General features: G+C 42.9%; 2 protein-coding genes across 8 annotated transcripts; one reads left to right on the forward strand and one right to left on the reverse strand.

Annotated features, from left to right (window-relative positions):
- Positions 1-829: 829 nt before the first annotated feature.
- Positions 830-8,115, reverse strand: LOC120685834 (receptor protein-tyrosine kinase CEPR1-like). 6 transcript variants are annotated; one of them, XM_039967942.1, is made up of 7 exons: positions 7,876-8,058; positions 7,501-7,575; positions 7,042-7,340; positions 6,617-6,928; positions 6,293-6,521; positions 5,632-6,189; positions 830-1,461 (listed from the first exon to the last, which is right to left on the reverse strand). In XM_039967942.1, exons 1-7 carry the CDS (start codon positions 7,965-7,967, stop codon positions 1,038-1,040), a joined length of 1,989 nt encoding a protein of 662 aa, XP_039823876.1. In that variant the 5' UTR covers positions 7,968-8,058; the 3' UTR covers positions 830-1,037. The 6 variants fall into 6 exon arrangements, with proteins under 6 accessions (XP_039823876.1, XP_039823875.1, XP_039823878.1 ...); XM_039967941.1 differs by having other exon boundaries at positions 830-1,476; positions 7,876-8,050; XM_039967944.1 differs by lacking the exon at positions 7,501-7,575 and having other exon boundaries at positions 7,876-8,115.
- A 119-nt stretch (positions 8,116-8,234) lies between these two features.
- LOC120685836 lies at positions 8,235-11,561 on the forward strand. 2 transcript variants are annotated; one of them, XR_005679791.1, is made up of 3 exons: positions 8,285-8,562; positions 8,646-8,814; positions 10,641-11,560. XR_005679791.1 is itself a non-coding variant. In XM_039967947.1 (2 exons), exons 1-2 carry the CDS (start codon positions 8,465-8,467, stop codon positions 11,146-11,148), a joined length of 606 nt encoding a protein of 201 aa, XP_039823881.1. In that variant the 5' UTR covers positions 8,235-8,464; the 3' UTR covers positions 11,149-11,561. The 2 variants fall into 2 exon arrangements, 1 of the variants encoding a protein (XP_039823881.1); XM_039967947.1 differs by lacking the exon at positions 8,646-8,814 and having other exon boundaries at positions 8,235-8,562; positions 10,641-11,561.
- Positions 11,562-16,140: the final 4,579 nt, after the last annotated feature.

The following is a 16,140-nucleotide window of genomic DNA, read 5'->3' on the forward strand; positions in this document are numbered from 1 at the left end:
CCGAGTAAGGAAATCTTATCAAGAGACAATCATGGATTATAAGATATTAATTAAAGAGGAGGCAGCATCACAAACATCAGTATATATACGTCCTACTATATATACGCATACAGTGCAAACTAGCAAGGCCATATTAATCATTAACTGGAGTCATGCATGTAAATGTACTAAAACAGTATTATATATACATGAGTCATCATCATATATACTCACATGAACGCATGGAGGCAGATTATTATTACGTACCTCAGATTTTCCAAAAGTTTATGACAATAATTAAGCACGTAATATTACTCGATTATTCATTCATACCCCGCACGTGAAGCCTGGCTGGTGCATGCATATGAATCTGTACCCAGCCAGCCTAACAGAGCCAATGAAAATTCAACGAAAACTCCTCCATTGGTGAAAATTAAGATTCATATACATACAAATATAAATGACTTATCCCATACTTTGACTTTGCCAGTTGTAAGTCGATGTATCAAGCGTCACAGATAGCAGGTCAAAGGATCTAAGTTTGTAAGTACTATATAAATGAAGAATCTTTGAAGATATTACAAGAACAGGCTTCCTTTTATTATGTTTATTCCAATGATTTGCTAAGAAGCACTAGTTTCCCATAAACCAGACAAACCTCTCGCCCAAGATGTGATAATAACAAAAAAAAATTCCAGTAAAAAACCTCAATGGTCCATTTGTGAAAATGAGCTGATGGAATGTGGAGGGGCACGCATGCATGCAGTGCTGATGCAGTCAGATGAATTTGCACATAAGCAATAGCATATAGTGGATTTCACATTCCATCAGTCACATGTGGAGGGGAAGAAATAAAAAACACATAAGCAATAGCATATATAATGATAACCAGTTCATGGAACATGGTTTCATGCATAGTTGGTGCGATGGAATTGGGCCGATCAGGAAGACATACAAAGTTTTAACAAAAAGCGAAAAGCAATATAGTGCATGGATCGGTTGCCCTTATTGAATGTGGCTCCTACATCGCACTAGCTCACACAACAACAGCACATATGCTACAGCACTTCACGGTATGCGCCAGCAAGTGGCACTCTGAGATGGTCCACCTCATACAGGCCGTCCCCCCTGGCGTGGGCTGTACCGACGACCGTGCCGGCGGCGTCACTGATGTGGCATGCACCGCGGCTAAACCCGATGCAGTAATCTAGCCCCGCAAGCTGGCCGACGGAAACAAGGTTCGTCCAAAGCCCGGGGACGTAGTACACGTCCGGAAGCACCACGTTGTCGGTCTCCACGTTGCCGCGGCCTCGGACAAGCATGGGCGTCCCATCTGCCGCGTGAACACATAGGCTATCGTTCTCGAGTTCCACCAGGTTGGTGATTAGACCACGGTCCCCTGTCGCGTGATGTGCTGCGCCGGTTGCTACATACCATTTGCCGGATCTCCTTGCCTCCTCATTGGTATCGCGTTCGTCGACGCTGGAATTAGGTTCACTGACAATAGATCATAGCAGCAGAAATAAGTTATTTGTTAACACGTCTAATATTGACTTAAGTAAAACCCTTATCATTCTATATATACCCTCACATTGTATTTTTTAGAAATATAACGGTAGATAGGAACAGGATTGTAATAATCCCAGCTGTCCCAAGGGGGGGGGGGGGTGGAGGGGGGGGGGGGACGTGGGGTGACACGCCACCACCCGCCACCCTCCCTTAGGCCGACTCCAGTGGCTGGCGGCGGCATAGCCCACAACTAAGCCGAAGTCAGCTCAGCTCGTTCTTTCACCCTCTCTCGTCTCTCTTCCATTGCTCCTCCTCCGCCCTCAGGGCTGGATCCGGTGCTCTTGTCGCTAGATCTAGGGTTCTTCGGGCTACATCTACCAGCTCCCTCTAGTGCTGGCTCTCTGGTGTCTTGGTTTGTGTGGGGGCCTGCTGCGCTCTTGGGTGGGCGGGGGGCGTAGTCGCCATCGCCGCCTACCTTGGGTACCTTTAGCTCCCAGAGGCTTAGGTGGCCGTAAGATCCATGGTTGTCGCCACCCCGGTGTGTTGTGCCTCTGATGCCACTCTTGTGTGGCCGAGGCTATGGCCGGTGCCGCGCTGTCGCTCGCCTGAGGGTGAGCCGTAGCTGCCTCCAGTCATGCGCGTCATCCTCATGGGGGCTGGATGTAGGCCTCTCATCGCTCATATGGGTGGTTGCTTCTAGCCTTCTACACCCTTGTGGCTGCCCTTTCTAGTAGCGGTCTAGGCCGGGTGCTGGTCGACGGGCTGTCCTATATTGTGGTTGCGTTCATCGGCCTTCGGCTCTAGGGAAAGAATGGGCTGCAGGTGAGAGCCTAGGATCCGCTTGTAGGTCAATGACAGTGACGTCCCTGTAACGAACATGGCACCTTTTATGCCATTTCGAGTGATTTTGGTGATCGAATGACAACACAACACTTGGACTAATATGATTGTTAAGATGATCATTCTCAGGCTTTTAGGTTCAAGTGATGACAAATAGAAAGAGAAGATAGGCGTAGCAAGGCCCGAAGGGCCGCCCCTACGGGGGTTCCGCTACCCGATTAGCGGACGGGGGTCGAGGGGAAGCCGCCCCTCGCGGGTCTCAGGCAGCGCCCTGAAAGCTCTTCGGATCAGGAGCACCGGAAGAACCGACGCATGAAGCATCGGTGCATCCGATGGTTGTCGGAAGAACCGACGCCATGACAGAAGGAAATCGAAGCCAAGTCAGCTTATGGGCACCGGATGAACCGACGGGTCAAAAAGGGGCATCGGTGCATTGGGCGTCCTATGTTCCAGAGACAATGTCAAGTGCCCAGGAGAAGTTTCTTCAGCACCGGTTGAACCGACGGTGCATCGGAGTATTGCGTCGGTGCAATGACGTCAGCACCCAGGAGAAGATTCGTAAGCACCGGATGAACCGGTGATGCATCGGTACAAAGCATCGGTTCAACCGGTGGTCACTGTAGCAGCAGTCAGAAGTTCAACGGCTATTTCGTGTCTTAGAGTGACCGGATGAACCGACACTACCCCTGCCAGAGGCATCGGTTCTTTCGGTGATACGCAGATTTTCAGCTAACCGTTGGAGCAACGGCTACAAGACTTGGTGGCCTATATATACGCCTCACCCCGGCCATTTGAAGATTACTGGAGTTGCTAGACATCCCACACACACCCAAGAACATCTTCAAGCCATACAAAAGCATCAAGATCATATCCTTGGCCCTTAGCACACTTTGAGAGTGTTGTGTAAAGGATTAGCTCTTAGTGAGTGAGATTGCAAGGCTTAGAGCCTTTGTGCTGTGGTTCATTAGTGAACCAAAACAAGAGCTTGGTGCGTCGGCACCTTGGAGAATGAAGCTCGCCGGCAACGTCATCTACCCTCCGACCATAGTCACAAAGTTCCTGGATCGACCGGGTCGAGGAACGGGGTCGAGGGTCGAGGGTCGTCACTTTATAAAATTGTGGTACGAAGGGGGTATACCTCTATGGAACGATAAATTATTATGTGGAACGCGACTCTGATTCATCCGGGTCGATATCTTCGGGTCGATGCGTCTTTAAAAAGACAAAAACTATATATATATGTGCTACTAATGAAGAAACTAATCTGCACAAACATATAAGAAACATACAAAATAGTACATCTAGATCATACTACACGTACTCAGCTTATTATCTAACAAAAACCACATCAATCCGCTATCAATAACCATCTTATCCCAATTAAATCTGCTAGCAATGGGGCTACGACCCCTCTCAAACCGGGACGCGATCCAACCTTGAATGGGACACTGACCCTCTTTGACCCCGACCCTCGAATCGGAACGGCGTTCCCAGGTCGTGGGACGAGGCATCGACCCCGAATTCTGTGACTATGCCTCCGACTTGGTGTGGAGCGGCGACGACAACTTTGTGCGGGGGACGTGGAGACCCTCATCCTTTGTGGAGAAGCTCCTTAGTGGAACCCGGGGCCAAGGTGACCGTGATTGTGTTCACGGAAGAGACTTGGTGGCCGAGTAGCAATACTCTTAGTGAGTGCTACAACAACGTGGATGTAGGTGTGCCTTTGTGGCTAACCGAACCACGGGATAAACACCCGCGTCAAGAGTTTGCTATCTCCTATCCCGCTCTTTAAGCTTCTGCAATTCATACTAGCAATTTGTATGCCTTTACTTTCATAGAGTAATTTCTTGATAGGAAAGACTATAGGTTGCTAAACTCTTTTGGATAGGGGTTTCACACTAGAACAACCTAGTTGCACATCTAGATAGCATGTTTTAGTTTAAGTTTTGTGTAATCTAGTTGGAGCCATAGGTTTAAGTTTTTATTAGTGCCTAATTCACCCCTCCCCCTCTTAGGCTAGAGCACCCGATCACTTTCAGTCCCCAAACGTACCATCATGAAGGTGCAATTATTACCTTGTATTCCCCCTCTCCAGTGAGCTATCTGGGTGAAAGCCTTGACCACATTGGTCGAACAACGATGGCACCAATGGCATCCCTCCCTCACTTGAGGCGTCATCTTGGAAGCTCTAGTGGTTGTGGTCATTTGCTCTCCTTGGAGAGTTTCCGCTTCTGCGCCCTTCACTCTATCACGTCTGTATTATCGGGTTGTGTTGGTCGTCGGACACCATAATTAGTGGAGACTGCAGTGAGCGTGCCAGGCACAATATCTATTCTAACTTTTCGTCTGCAGGCCACACCAACCCTCTCTCTAGCTGCATATGGGGATGTTTCTTGCTTTTGTCCACTGAATTGATGAGGAGATGTTTCTTGCTCTTGTCCACTGAATTGACAAGTTGTCATATTTCTAGGGTTTTTCTAGAATGTCTTATGAAGATTACCATGAGAGTTTTTATGGTCCCCTATATTAGGCTATACTAATGTTCAAAAGACTAGTATGTTTTGTTTGCTTTAGTTAGGATCTTTTGCTGGACCTAGGGCCATAATTCTTTTTCTTTTTATATAATTAAAAAGTCAGTGGGGGGCTCCTCTGCAGTTCCAGTCAGAAAAAAAGAGTAATATAAAAATATTTGATGGTTAAATCAATTGTATACGCCTCTAGTTCCAACTATATGTCGTTTTAACTTTTTTATATGCACTATATTTGTTATATACCTGGACAATATATCAGGGTGTATAGCAAATATATTCCACTTGAAAAAGCTAAAACGACCTACAATTTTGAGCGGAGGAAGTACAACTTAAAACTTCATATCTGATATGGGTAGAATAGTATATGTAGTACAAGTGTTTTATGAAGAAAGAACATAGATGCATCACTGTAATATATTTTTGATGGTAGCACGACGTTATAGTGTCTAGTAGCGGTAATAATAATTAATAAATTCTTTAGCGATGCATGTTTAGATCTTCTCTATTCTATATATCATTAATAAATAGTAGTATAATGCCTGGTAAAAGAGCTCTAATATAAAGGCTACTGAGCCTCCATTTAGTAGTGTTAAGATAATCACGTAGGAAGTTGGTATAGTTGATCAGCACAAAGTTGTTTCCTTCTTTTCTCAAGCTTAGTGGAAGATTACTGAAACAAGGGCAAGTTTCAGTTGTATACCTTCGGATTGGACTCGAGACGGCAAGGAATGGAACGATCGAAAACGTTGGAAGGTATAGTAAAAAAAGCTACCTGTGAGCTGCATCGTCAGTAAGCTTATTAGGTTCCACTGGAGCGCGTGTTGTGTCGTCTGACGAATTGGTTGCTGGAGCTCTATTAGAGAGTGGTTTGTTGCTCCGTTCATCTGTCAGGTTACTATGGCTGAGATGTCGATGCATAGATGGTGTTTGGGCTAATTTACTGCTTCCGGAGTCAAGCACAAGGACCACTGAATCTTCAGGAGTTGATGGTGCCTTGACCATGTTAATACAATCCGGGGAAGGTTTCATTTTGGGGACGTCAACTGTGGCGCCGATGCGAACACCAGAATCCGGGACGTTGATATCATCCGCAGCCCGTTGCGTTGAAGAAGCAGTGCTTCTCGTAACCTTTGTGGATTTGCCTGTTTCCAGACAGCTTAAAGCTATTTGGTTTAATCTCTTCATTTGTTTGGCAGATGACTCGAGCATAATCCACATCGCTTGCCTCCACCATGTAATCTTCAATATACTAAGGACTAGGAGACCCAAACGGTATATGTCAGACAAATATGAGATTTTCTTTCCGTTCATCTCTGGCGCTTCGTACCTCCTGAACGCAGCAGACATATGGTTAATGTGTATGTCAAACTTATGTAAGATAAATTTTCTGCTTACAGAAAAATTCAGTTCGCATGAAACATGAAGCAGCTTACTGTGTTCCTATACAATTTGTCTTGTTTCGTGCTAGTTCTTCCGCGAAGCACCGTGACAGGTCAAAATCTGCGATTTTCGGCACCATATTTGCATCCAGCAATATATTGTCTGGTTGTACATCAAAATGACAAATAAGATGTTCCAGTTGCGTATGGAGGTATGACAAACCCTCGGAAATCCCCTTAATTATTTTGTAGCGTGTGTGCCAATCAATTACATGATGCTCATCTGTGTATCAACAAAAAGATTAATAATTATCTTATTATGTGCAAGTATGATTCCCTACTATATTGATAGTCATTTAACATGGGGAATCATCATACCAGAAAGATACGCAGCAAGGTTTCCCTTTTGCAAATACTCAAAACAGAGTAACCTCACCATCTTGTCAGAAAGAAGTATTGTTCCATTGCACTTCACAATTTTACTTGTTCCTACAATTTCTTCCCCGTAGTACCTTGACAGGCCAAAATCTGCAATTTTTGGCACCATAATTGCATCCAGCAATATATTGTCCGGTTTTACATCACCATGACAAATACAATATTCCAGTTGCCTATGGAGGTATGCCAAACCCTCGCAAATCCCCTGAATTATTTTGTAGCGTGTGTGCCAATCAATTCCGTGATGCTCATCTGTGTATCACAAAAAGATTATAGTTATCTTATTATGTGCAAGTATGATTCCCTACTATATAGCTAGTTATACTACATGTAGGGAACCGTCACACCAGAAGTATGATGCTTACCAAGGTTTTCTTTTTGTGTACAACAGAGTAACCTATGCGTCTTGTCAGCAAGAGTTATTCCTCCAGTTAACTCCACACTTTTTTCATGAACTTGAGATGGAACTCTTTCTTCACGAACAACGAAGATCTCGCTAACGCCTTCCATGATACGGGATTCAGAGGCCTTCACAACTTCAGATGACTTCCACTGGGGCTTTGCAGGAACACAACCGACTCCATACACAATCGTTAAAGCAGAGAAGGCTAAATTCTCATAGACATAGGCGCTACCCTCGATTTCAGGAAATCCGCTGTGTGCCCTGGAGGAGAAAAAAGCATTCAGATGTTCTCCATATCGAAGGGAAAAGAAGCCACCGATAGCTCTTAACTCTTAACATCATCTATTTTACTTTATCACCACATCTGAATGTCTATGGAGAAATCAGAGCAGCTATCGTACAGGTTAGCAACTTAGCATACCTGACGAGATGAGCTAATAACACAGTAATAACCTCCCAATCCCCTTCTCGCTGTGCTCTGGGCGGCTGCTTGTAGCTCCCCGAGCCGAGTCGTTGTATTTGCAGCAAATATTTTGTTTGAACCGATAAATTTGACTATCAAGGCTTAAAAATAAATTATTTCTACCCTTTTATTTTCCTAGAAATACTAAATAATATCTAGTTCGACGGATGTCTTCGAAGAGGAACTAAACTGTATTTTATCCGCAGTATATGCTGCATATGTTTGCGATGCGTGTTTGTCTAGCTCGCAATAGGGAATTATTTCGCTTGGATCTAGCTCTGCAAATGGAAGAAATTAAGCTGCGAAAGGGAGAGCAAGGCAGAGATATCATACCAGTCGAAAGCATATTGCCGATGTAGCTCGGCGATGATCCTGGAAGCGATCAAGCTTGCAAGGTTCTCTTGCTGAAACGCGAGCAGAGCCATGATGCTTTGATGCGTCGAGGAAGAGGAAAGTGGCAGAAGGGTGGGGGGAGAGCCGTCGAGTTGTTGACTACTCAGGGCCGGGGCGAAATGACAATATTGCCCACATGCATCTCAGACCCTTGAGGTTTGGCATTTTATGCATCTCTCCGAGGGGTTTTCTGTCAAGCACACGGTGCAATATATCACTCATGTGCACTTAGTGTTTGCAGCCTTCTTCGCAGTTCACCAGGAGATAGCGCTTTAGTCATTATCTTTCGTTTTCACGGCCGGACCAGGGATCAGGATGTAATTAAACAGTAAATTAAAGGAGTGCTAGCCCACCGTTTGGTAGAGCAACCAAGGGAGCCGGTCAAGCCGTCTTCTTCCAAGACGAATTGAGTTGGCAGCCATATCTTCCTCCGCTCCGATAACCTGCAGCCGACCGCCTCCTCCGCCGTCGTCCCCTCGGATCGATCCCCACCGCGGGCGAGCGTGGCTCTCTTTCGGTTTCATCGTCCATGGATGACGACGTAACCGTCGTCGCACCGGTCGATGTGTCATCCTTCCCCTCCGCTGCGGTCTCCATGGATGCTAATCAAGATAGCGCCGTGGCAGGGTATGAGCTCATCCCCTTCTATTGTTCGACTAATTTTGAGCGTGTCTTATCTGGACACCGGAGACTCATTTGGTACAGCACAGGTTACACTAAATCTCAGCTTGCTGCCTACTAGTGACTTAGGCAAGGCTGTCTTGCGTCCGTTGACTTGGCATTCCCGATTCCAATGTTAAATCCAGGGTCTATCCATCAGTTAATAGCAGCTCCAATTGCCGAATTTGAAGTTTCCCTCCGGCTGCTCCTCCGAAACTAGTAAGTTCTAAAGGGGTCGAGGGTGCGTTGTTTTGGCAAAATTCAGTCCCAGTATATCATAGGTTTCCATTTCTAGAAAAGAATTGTACTTATGGCTGTCATTAAGAACTAACAGTGTGTTTAGTTCCGCCCCATAAACGCAAAAAAGCCGTAAACGCATTAAAGTGAAAAGGAATCTTGCTAATTTGAAGTACTAAATGAAGTCTATTTATAAAATTTTTTGCATGGATGGGCTGTAAATCGCGAGACGAATCTAATGAGCCTACTTAACCCATGATTTGCAACAGTGATACTACAGTAACCATCCACTAATTATTGATTAATCATGGATTAATTAGCATCATTAGATTCGTCTCGCGATTTACAACCCATCTGTGCAAAAAGTTTTGTGAATAGACTTCATTTAGTGCTTCAAATTGGGAAGATTCGAAACGCAAATTTTTTTTGCGTTTACACCCTACCGAACTAAACACGGCCTAAATCTTTGATTCAAAGGGTGTTTGGATCCTTGGACTAAAGTTGATTTAGTCCGGGTTACATTGAATGTTTGGATAACAATTAGTAGGGATAAACATAGACTAATTATAAAACTATAAATTTGCATAAATGAATCCTAATTCATGAGATGCTTCATTAAGTCAAATTATTAGTTCATGGTTAGGCTATGTGATGCTATAGTAAACATATACTAATCATGAAATAACTAGACTTAATAGATTCATCTTGCGAATTAGCCATGACTTATTCAATTAGTTTTATAATTAATTAGCCTATGTTTAGTCCTAATTGCCATCCAAACATTCGATACGACCTAGACTAAACATTAGTCAAAGGATCCAAACATGATGCTGGGGACTCCATATATAAGTTCATCAAACTTTACACATCTCAGAAATTGAACTAGATATGTATTTGTTTCAAATAAATAGTACATCGTAGAAGCTATAATTGATACAACAGCTAGCGTATTAGGATCAGAAGACAATAAGTTCACTCTCCCTTGAGCTATGCCAAAACAGAAACAAGCCACCGCCCACCGGGTTACCTCGGATCAAACTAACATCAAAAGCCATCGAAAGCTTTGTGATAAACGAATTGTTGGACCATTGTGGCATCTTATCCATAAAATTATCTAGCTTCATCTTGTCATAGGGGTTGAGTAGAGCTAAATCTTTTTTTCTGCATGAATGAATACAAATGCATATTTCTTTGGTATGTTTTACTTTATTTGTTTTAATGTTACTTGGTACACCCCTAGTACTTGTAAATGGTCAAGGCTTGGCATATTAATGCTACTGCCTCGATTCCTACGTTTTGGTTGGCTTACTAAGTCAAACTTCTCTAATTTTAAACAAGAATATAAAAAATATATTAACACCTACAAGACAAACTAAATGAACTATCAAACATATTTCATAGTTGATTTAATGAAACTAATTTGATGTTGAAGATTTTGATGTATTTTTTTATAAACTTAGTAGAAGTTAGAAAAGTTTGACTTAAGAAAATTTTGAACGTGTTACAATTTGGAATGGATTGAATACATGTTACATACACCTATGAACATGGAATTTGTGAAATGTTCAAATGAAGCATTTTGATGCAACACATGAAAATTACAATTACTTAGTGAGGGACATGGCACAGATTGGGCAAGATCTGTATTATCCAATACATTGCTTTGATGTTCTCAGAAGAAAAAAAAACATTGCCAAAAGTCACATATATGGATATTTTCTTGCAGGCTTAATTGAATCATAAAATGGTCCCGTGCTTCTCCACCAATAAATTTAATTAACCAGTTGTGTGTTAATTACTTTATGCAGAGGAAATGATTTGGTCACTGAGGACCAGGATGGTAATAAACCAGAGTATCACGTCAGGCTGCTCGAGGTTTTTACGATCGGTGACGCCGAAGGAGCTAGTACCCAGGCTGATCATCCCGTCTTCTGCACCAAGTTCATTCTCGACTCGGGAGCTTCTACGCATGCCACGGGAAACGCATCCCTGTTTCCCTGGCTGATCCCAGTACGACAGGGCCGTGAGGTTCGTGCTGCCAATGGGCATCAGCTAGCAGTTCGCGGCTTTGGGCCTGTGGTCATGGAGAACTTCAGGGTGAACAACGTCCTCTACGTTCCCGGCCTCACCTGCAACGTCATCTCCTTGTCGAAACTCATCGACCTCAACTACAACGTGGCGTTCTCCCGCTCTGGGTGCCTGATCAAGGACCTCAGGACCGGTGAGATAGTTGGGAATGCGCGCCTCATTCAGGGGCTATACCAACTCGATCGGCTGGAGATTCCAATGGACAGGGCCCCTGCAGTGGCGCCATAGGCGCTGGTTGTCGCCAGCAGCATCCTGCAGACGCCTATGAGCATTCATAAGCGGCTGTTGAATGCAGTGACTGTGCCAGTTGTTTTTCTGTATGCATGTACTTTGTGTCTCTAATAGTGGTGCAAATTGGTGACACATAGGTGCACCTCCACTCACTTTAGTTCAAAATTTTCTACTACTTCTCCAAAATGGGATCTTATTTTAAAGAATTATTAGTACTAAAGAGCATTGGAGGTGGCCCTCAAGGGGGCCTTTCGAACACCTAAAGGTCACCAATCTACACCTCTAGTATCTAATGCCATTGATTGGGTCCATGTCAATGGTAGCCGGACCTAGGCTTATCAAATGAATGAAACACATACCATATAAATATACAATAAAGGTTGTTTCATTGGGATGAAATTATTTTGTTCTCTTTGTTGTAATGGAAAAGTGAGTGAGAGAGAGAATGGAATGAATGATTGTGAATGGATGTCACCATTAATGTGAATGAGTTACATATATATACCAACGAACAGGAAAGGGTGTCTTTTGGAGGCACCCTTTCGGGGTGGTGGTTTCCCCTTTGTAATTATCTACTAATTTCATGATTATCTATTAATCCTAATTGAACACTAACTTCTTGTTTTGCAACACTCTTCAGCAAATGTTAGGCAACCATCATTTGTACTAAAGTGGATATGTATATGTGTATTCACAGTAAAACTACCATTGAGAATGGTTTAGAAGGAAAAATAATGTGCAATGTGCTTGTATTGAAAAATAATTATAGTGAACTGAGTATAACTCATCTGATAAGGTATACTCCCTCCGTTCTCTATTGATAGTCCTATTTCACCTTGACACAGTGCCCAAGGAAAAGCAACCTCGCTTATCATCTAATTAATGTAACACAAGATTTTTTTTTGCTAGTCCTCCAATATCTTTGCTAGGAACTCCTCGTTACTGGTGCTATTTATTGCTGCTATTTATTGCTATAGTCCTTATCAATAGCAAATAGGACTATTATTTAAGAATATTTGAGAATGGAGGGAGTATCTTTTGGTGGAACATGTCCGATTCAGCACTGGTGATTGTATGTTTTGAATTTATTCTAAGATTTAACCGGTGCTATTCTTTCAGTAGTAGGTGATGTACTCGTCGAGACAGTGAGCTGCTCGTGATAATTTGTCAATCTCTACATCTTCTGGCCTAGACAATTGAAAGTGCTTACAAGTGTATAGCTAGGCTTATGTGCGTGTACTCGTAGATGAGTACACGCGCGTGTAATAAGTGGTTAGGATTGGTGTTTCTTAAAAGAACTCCCTACAGTTTCCGGAGCTAGAATTTTCAATCATGGAACGCATGCCCGTAGATTCGGGGAATCAATCTAGCTGCAGTTTTCAGCTCCCAAGGTGGACCCGGCATGTCTCGGTTGGTAATAATGATACCACGAAGGCAGCTTAATTACATTATTGATGGGTCTTTTTCGAGGGGCCGACCTAGTGGCCGTTGTCTGATTGTGATTGGATCACAGTTACTAGCGGGCAACGTGCCAGTTCCGGTCGTCTGTCCTATTGTTTGGACGCATATACTATGTATCGACGCATCAACCACGACGAAGGTGGGGCTGCTTTTCTTCGGCTCTAGGTAGTCTAGCTTAATGCTCCCTTTTGACCCTTCGGACACTCGTGGTCCATGATATACTAGTTAATGTGCAAGGGTCATCAGGACACCTAGCAATGGAATATTGCAGTCTTGTTTGATCCAAAATTCAAACTTCCAAAAATATTACATCGAATATTACAGCACCTGCGTGGAGAATTAAATATAAAAAATGAAAAACTAATTGCACAGTTTACTTGTAAATTGCAAGATGAATATAATGAGTCTAATATTAGATCGTGATTAGACACTAAACTGCAACAGTAACACATGCATACTCTAATGATGAATTAATTAGATTTAATAAATTCATCTTGTAGTTTACAGACAGATTATGTAATTTATTTTATAATTAGTCTATACGTTTAATACTTCAAATGTATGCCGGACTATTCGATGTGACACTTTACATCAAAACTTTACAACCATCTAAACAAGGCCTGAAACATGGCTCATAGTATATAAAGGAGTGGTTACTTGTCAACAAAGTTCTTGATAATGGAGTCATGTTATTGCCATGTTATCTTAAGCTAATTTAAAAGTTTGTTAGTATATAATACAGTTGGCTGTAGAAGTGGCGGGCTATATATAATTAATGCCGGTTTCATCTCGTCTCTTATTTTTGTCACCAAATACGTTGGAGTCTGTGTTGCAGCCGGCTCTAAACTTGCAGACCGCTTTTCTTCTCTCTCCTTTATTTTCTTATCCATCTTAGTGCAAATTTAACAAAACATTTCATTCAGCCCACCTACCTTACCTTATTATACTTAGCTCTTACAGTTACAGCTTGTTGGGCTACATGTTCCAAATGCTGGGCTACATCTTGTAACGTGGTGTTTCCAAGTGGTGCAACTGAATTAACTAGTGAGTCGATGGGAAATGATAATTCATGCCTGTCTATTTTTTTTGCGGGTAATTCATGCCTGTCTTGCTTTGAAAAAAAATATGTGGAGGCAGAGAGCGCAAAAATGTCAATTTATTCTTCCTATCCTTACATATATGGCAACAGTTGAGTAATCAACGTAAATGTGGACTAACGCTGTTTTATTCATACCGCCACCTGAATTTAGGGGTGGTAACGAGCTATGATCCTAGTAGACTCTTCACAGCCCAACAAGGCTCTTAAAATTTTTAGTTCAAAATTGTATAAAATTAGAACCCGGCCTTTAGATTTTCTTCAAAATGTTGGGCCATTTGCCACCCCTACTTGAATTCAACGATCTCCTATGCCTGCAGCCCAGGGCCCGGAGAGTTTTTTTTTTTTTGAAGCCAGCCCTGGAGAGTAATGGCTTCTAACTGAATCTCGTGAGCCCAGATTGCCCTGCAGCTTCGATCGGCCCAAGTCAGCCACCACGCACATTCAGACATGTTTCCTCAAATGGGCTACATCCACTACTACAAAACAGGCCTTTGTTCCTGGCCATTTGTCCCGGCAGCCTTTGGGCCCGGGACAATAGGTGGCTTTTGTCCCGGGTCCAACGGCTAGCCGGGCCAGCGGGGGGGACGGGGGCCTTTTGTCCCGGTTGGAGACACCAACCGGGACAAAATGGGAGCCTTTTGTCCCGGTTGGTGGTTCCAACCGGGACAAAAGGCCCGCGTAGCCTTTTGTCCCGGTTGGAACCACCAACCGGGACAAAAGTCCCCCCTTTTGTCCCGGTTCGTGCCTCCAACCGGGACAAAAGGCCTTGCGCCCCTTATCCCCTTCCCTCTCCCCCCGCCCGAGCCATTCAGCTCACTTGTTTTCTCTGTTCTTGGCTCGGGATAGAGGAGTTTTGCTCATTTCTTCACCACATTTGTGAAGATCTTTGATTCCCCGTCCATCCATCTGCTCTAAAGGTTTGGGGCTTGTTTTTCTCTTCTTCCTTGGCTTGTATAGCTCATTTCATACTTTAGAAATAGAGAAAATGTGTAGCTAGCTCATTTCTTGGACATTATTTTGCTAGCTAGATTGCATATGTAGGCGTAATTTTCTTTTAGATTTAGATGAGTATATGGATAGTAGAAATTTTTAGAATGAGTGTAGATACTTCATGTGATGTACTTGTATATATGACCATATTGTGGATAGTTGATTTTTTTATTCGTGAATGAATTAATGAAATGAGTATATTATAGAATTTTTTGTATTATGAATGGATTATTTTGACACTCTAGTGATGTATTTAATCAGGCTCACATTGAAACCATCTAGAAGCTAAAAAAATCTTTATTTCGAAACAAGTATACGTCGTTAATCTCCATCCAACGGTGATGGCACTACCTTTCAGGGATACACGATGCGCTATAAGGACGTCGCAAATCGGTTGGTCGCATCACCAGCACTTCCGATTGATAAGAAGACAGCATTTGACGCAGTCAGCATGCCGTTGTTGTACTGAGAGCATATGAACGAGCATGCTGCCTGTGCCAAGTGCTGTGCCTATTAATCGTAAATGTTGGTGCTGCGACTAGCCGATTGGTGACATCCTTGTACCGCACCGTGTCCCCCCGAAAGGCAGTGTCATCACCGCAGGGTTGAGGTTACTGACATATACATTTTCAGAAATAAAGGTTTATTTTTCTTCTAGAGGGTTTCTGGATATTGAAAAGAGTGTACTCCTGGAACTGAAGGGTGTCAAAGTAATTAGAAGTTATAGAGATTTCTTTCAATTAATTAGAGATTTCTTGAGGATTAATGATACATTTCGTCTTTTTTTATATAATTTCATTGTTATTTGCAAGAGATATTAATCTAATCATTGTAATTGTAATAGTAAATAATTTTTGCTTTGTAATGGTAAGAATTTATAATTTTGTGGAAAATAAAGGTATTTTTCAGTAAAATATGGCTTCAACAGCTGGAGGGAGTGGCGCCGGTGGGGGTGATCGTTGTCCTTCTGGAGAGAAGGGCACAACTCGAGTAGGTCGTCGGTCCAAAAAACCTAGTGCTTTTCATAGGGCAGCGCTCCGTTATTTGGAAAAAGAATATAGAGAATGCATGGCAAGGGGCGAGGAACCTCCGTTTGATCTTGAGGATTTATTGCGGCGTTACGGTTCGTCACCACCAAACTCGGAGGTTTCAGCTCCGCCATCTTATTCTGCGCCAGCAAGAAATCCGTTAGAACATTCTGCGTTCCAACGCAAGGACGGTTGAAAACCTATGTGTTGTTGACCGAATTTTTAAATTTCATGTATAGTACTCCTTTGTTAAGTTCTGTAATGGATTAAGTACCCCTTTTAATTAATCAAGATGTATGATAGATATTGCATATCTTTTAATTATTCATGTTATGTTACATTTAGTTTAATTTAGGTTTGATATATTTTATTTATTCGATACGTGTAAAGAATTCAAATCGATTTATTTAA

Source organism: Panicum virgatum, chromosome 8N, assembly GCF_016808335.1.
Source record: "Panicum virgatum strain AP13 chromosome 8N, P.virgatum_v5, whole genome shotgun sequence".
In the NCBI taxonomy this organism is placed as follows: domain Eukaryota; kingdom Viridiplantae; phylum Streptophyta; class Magnoliopsida; order Poales; family Poaceae; genus Panicum; species Panicum virgatum.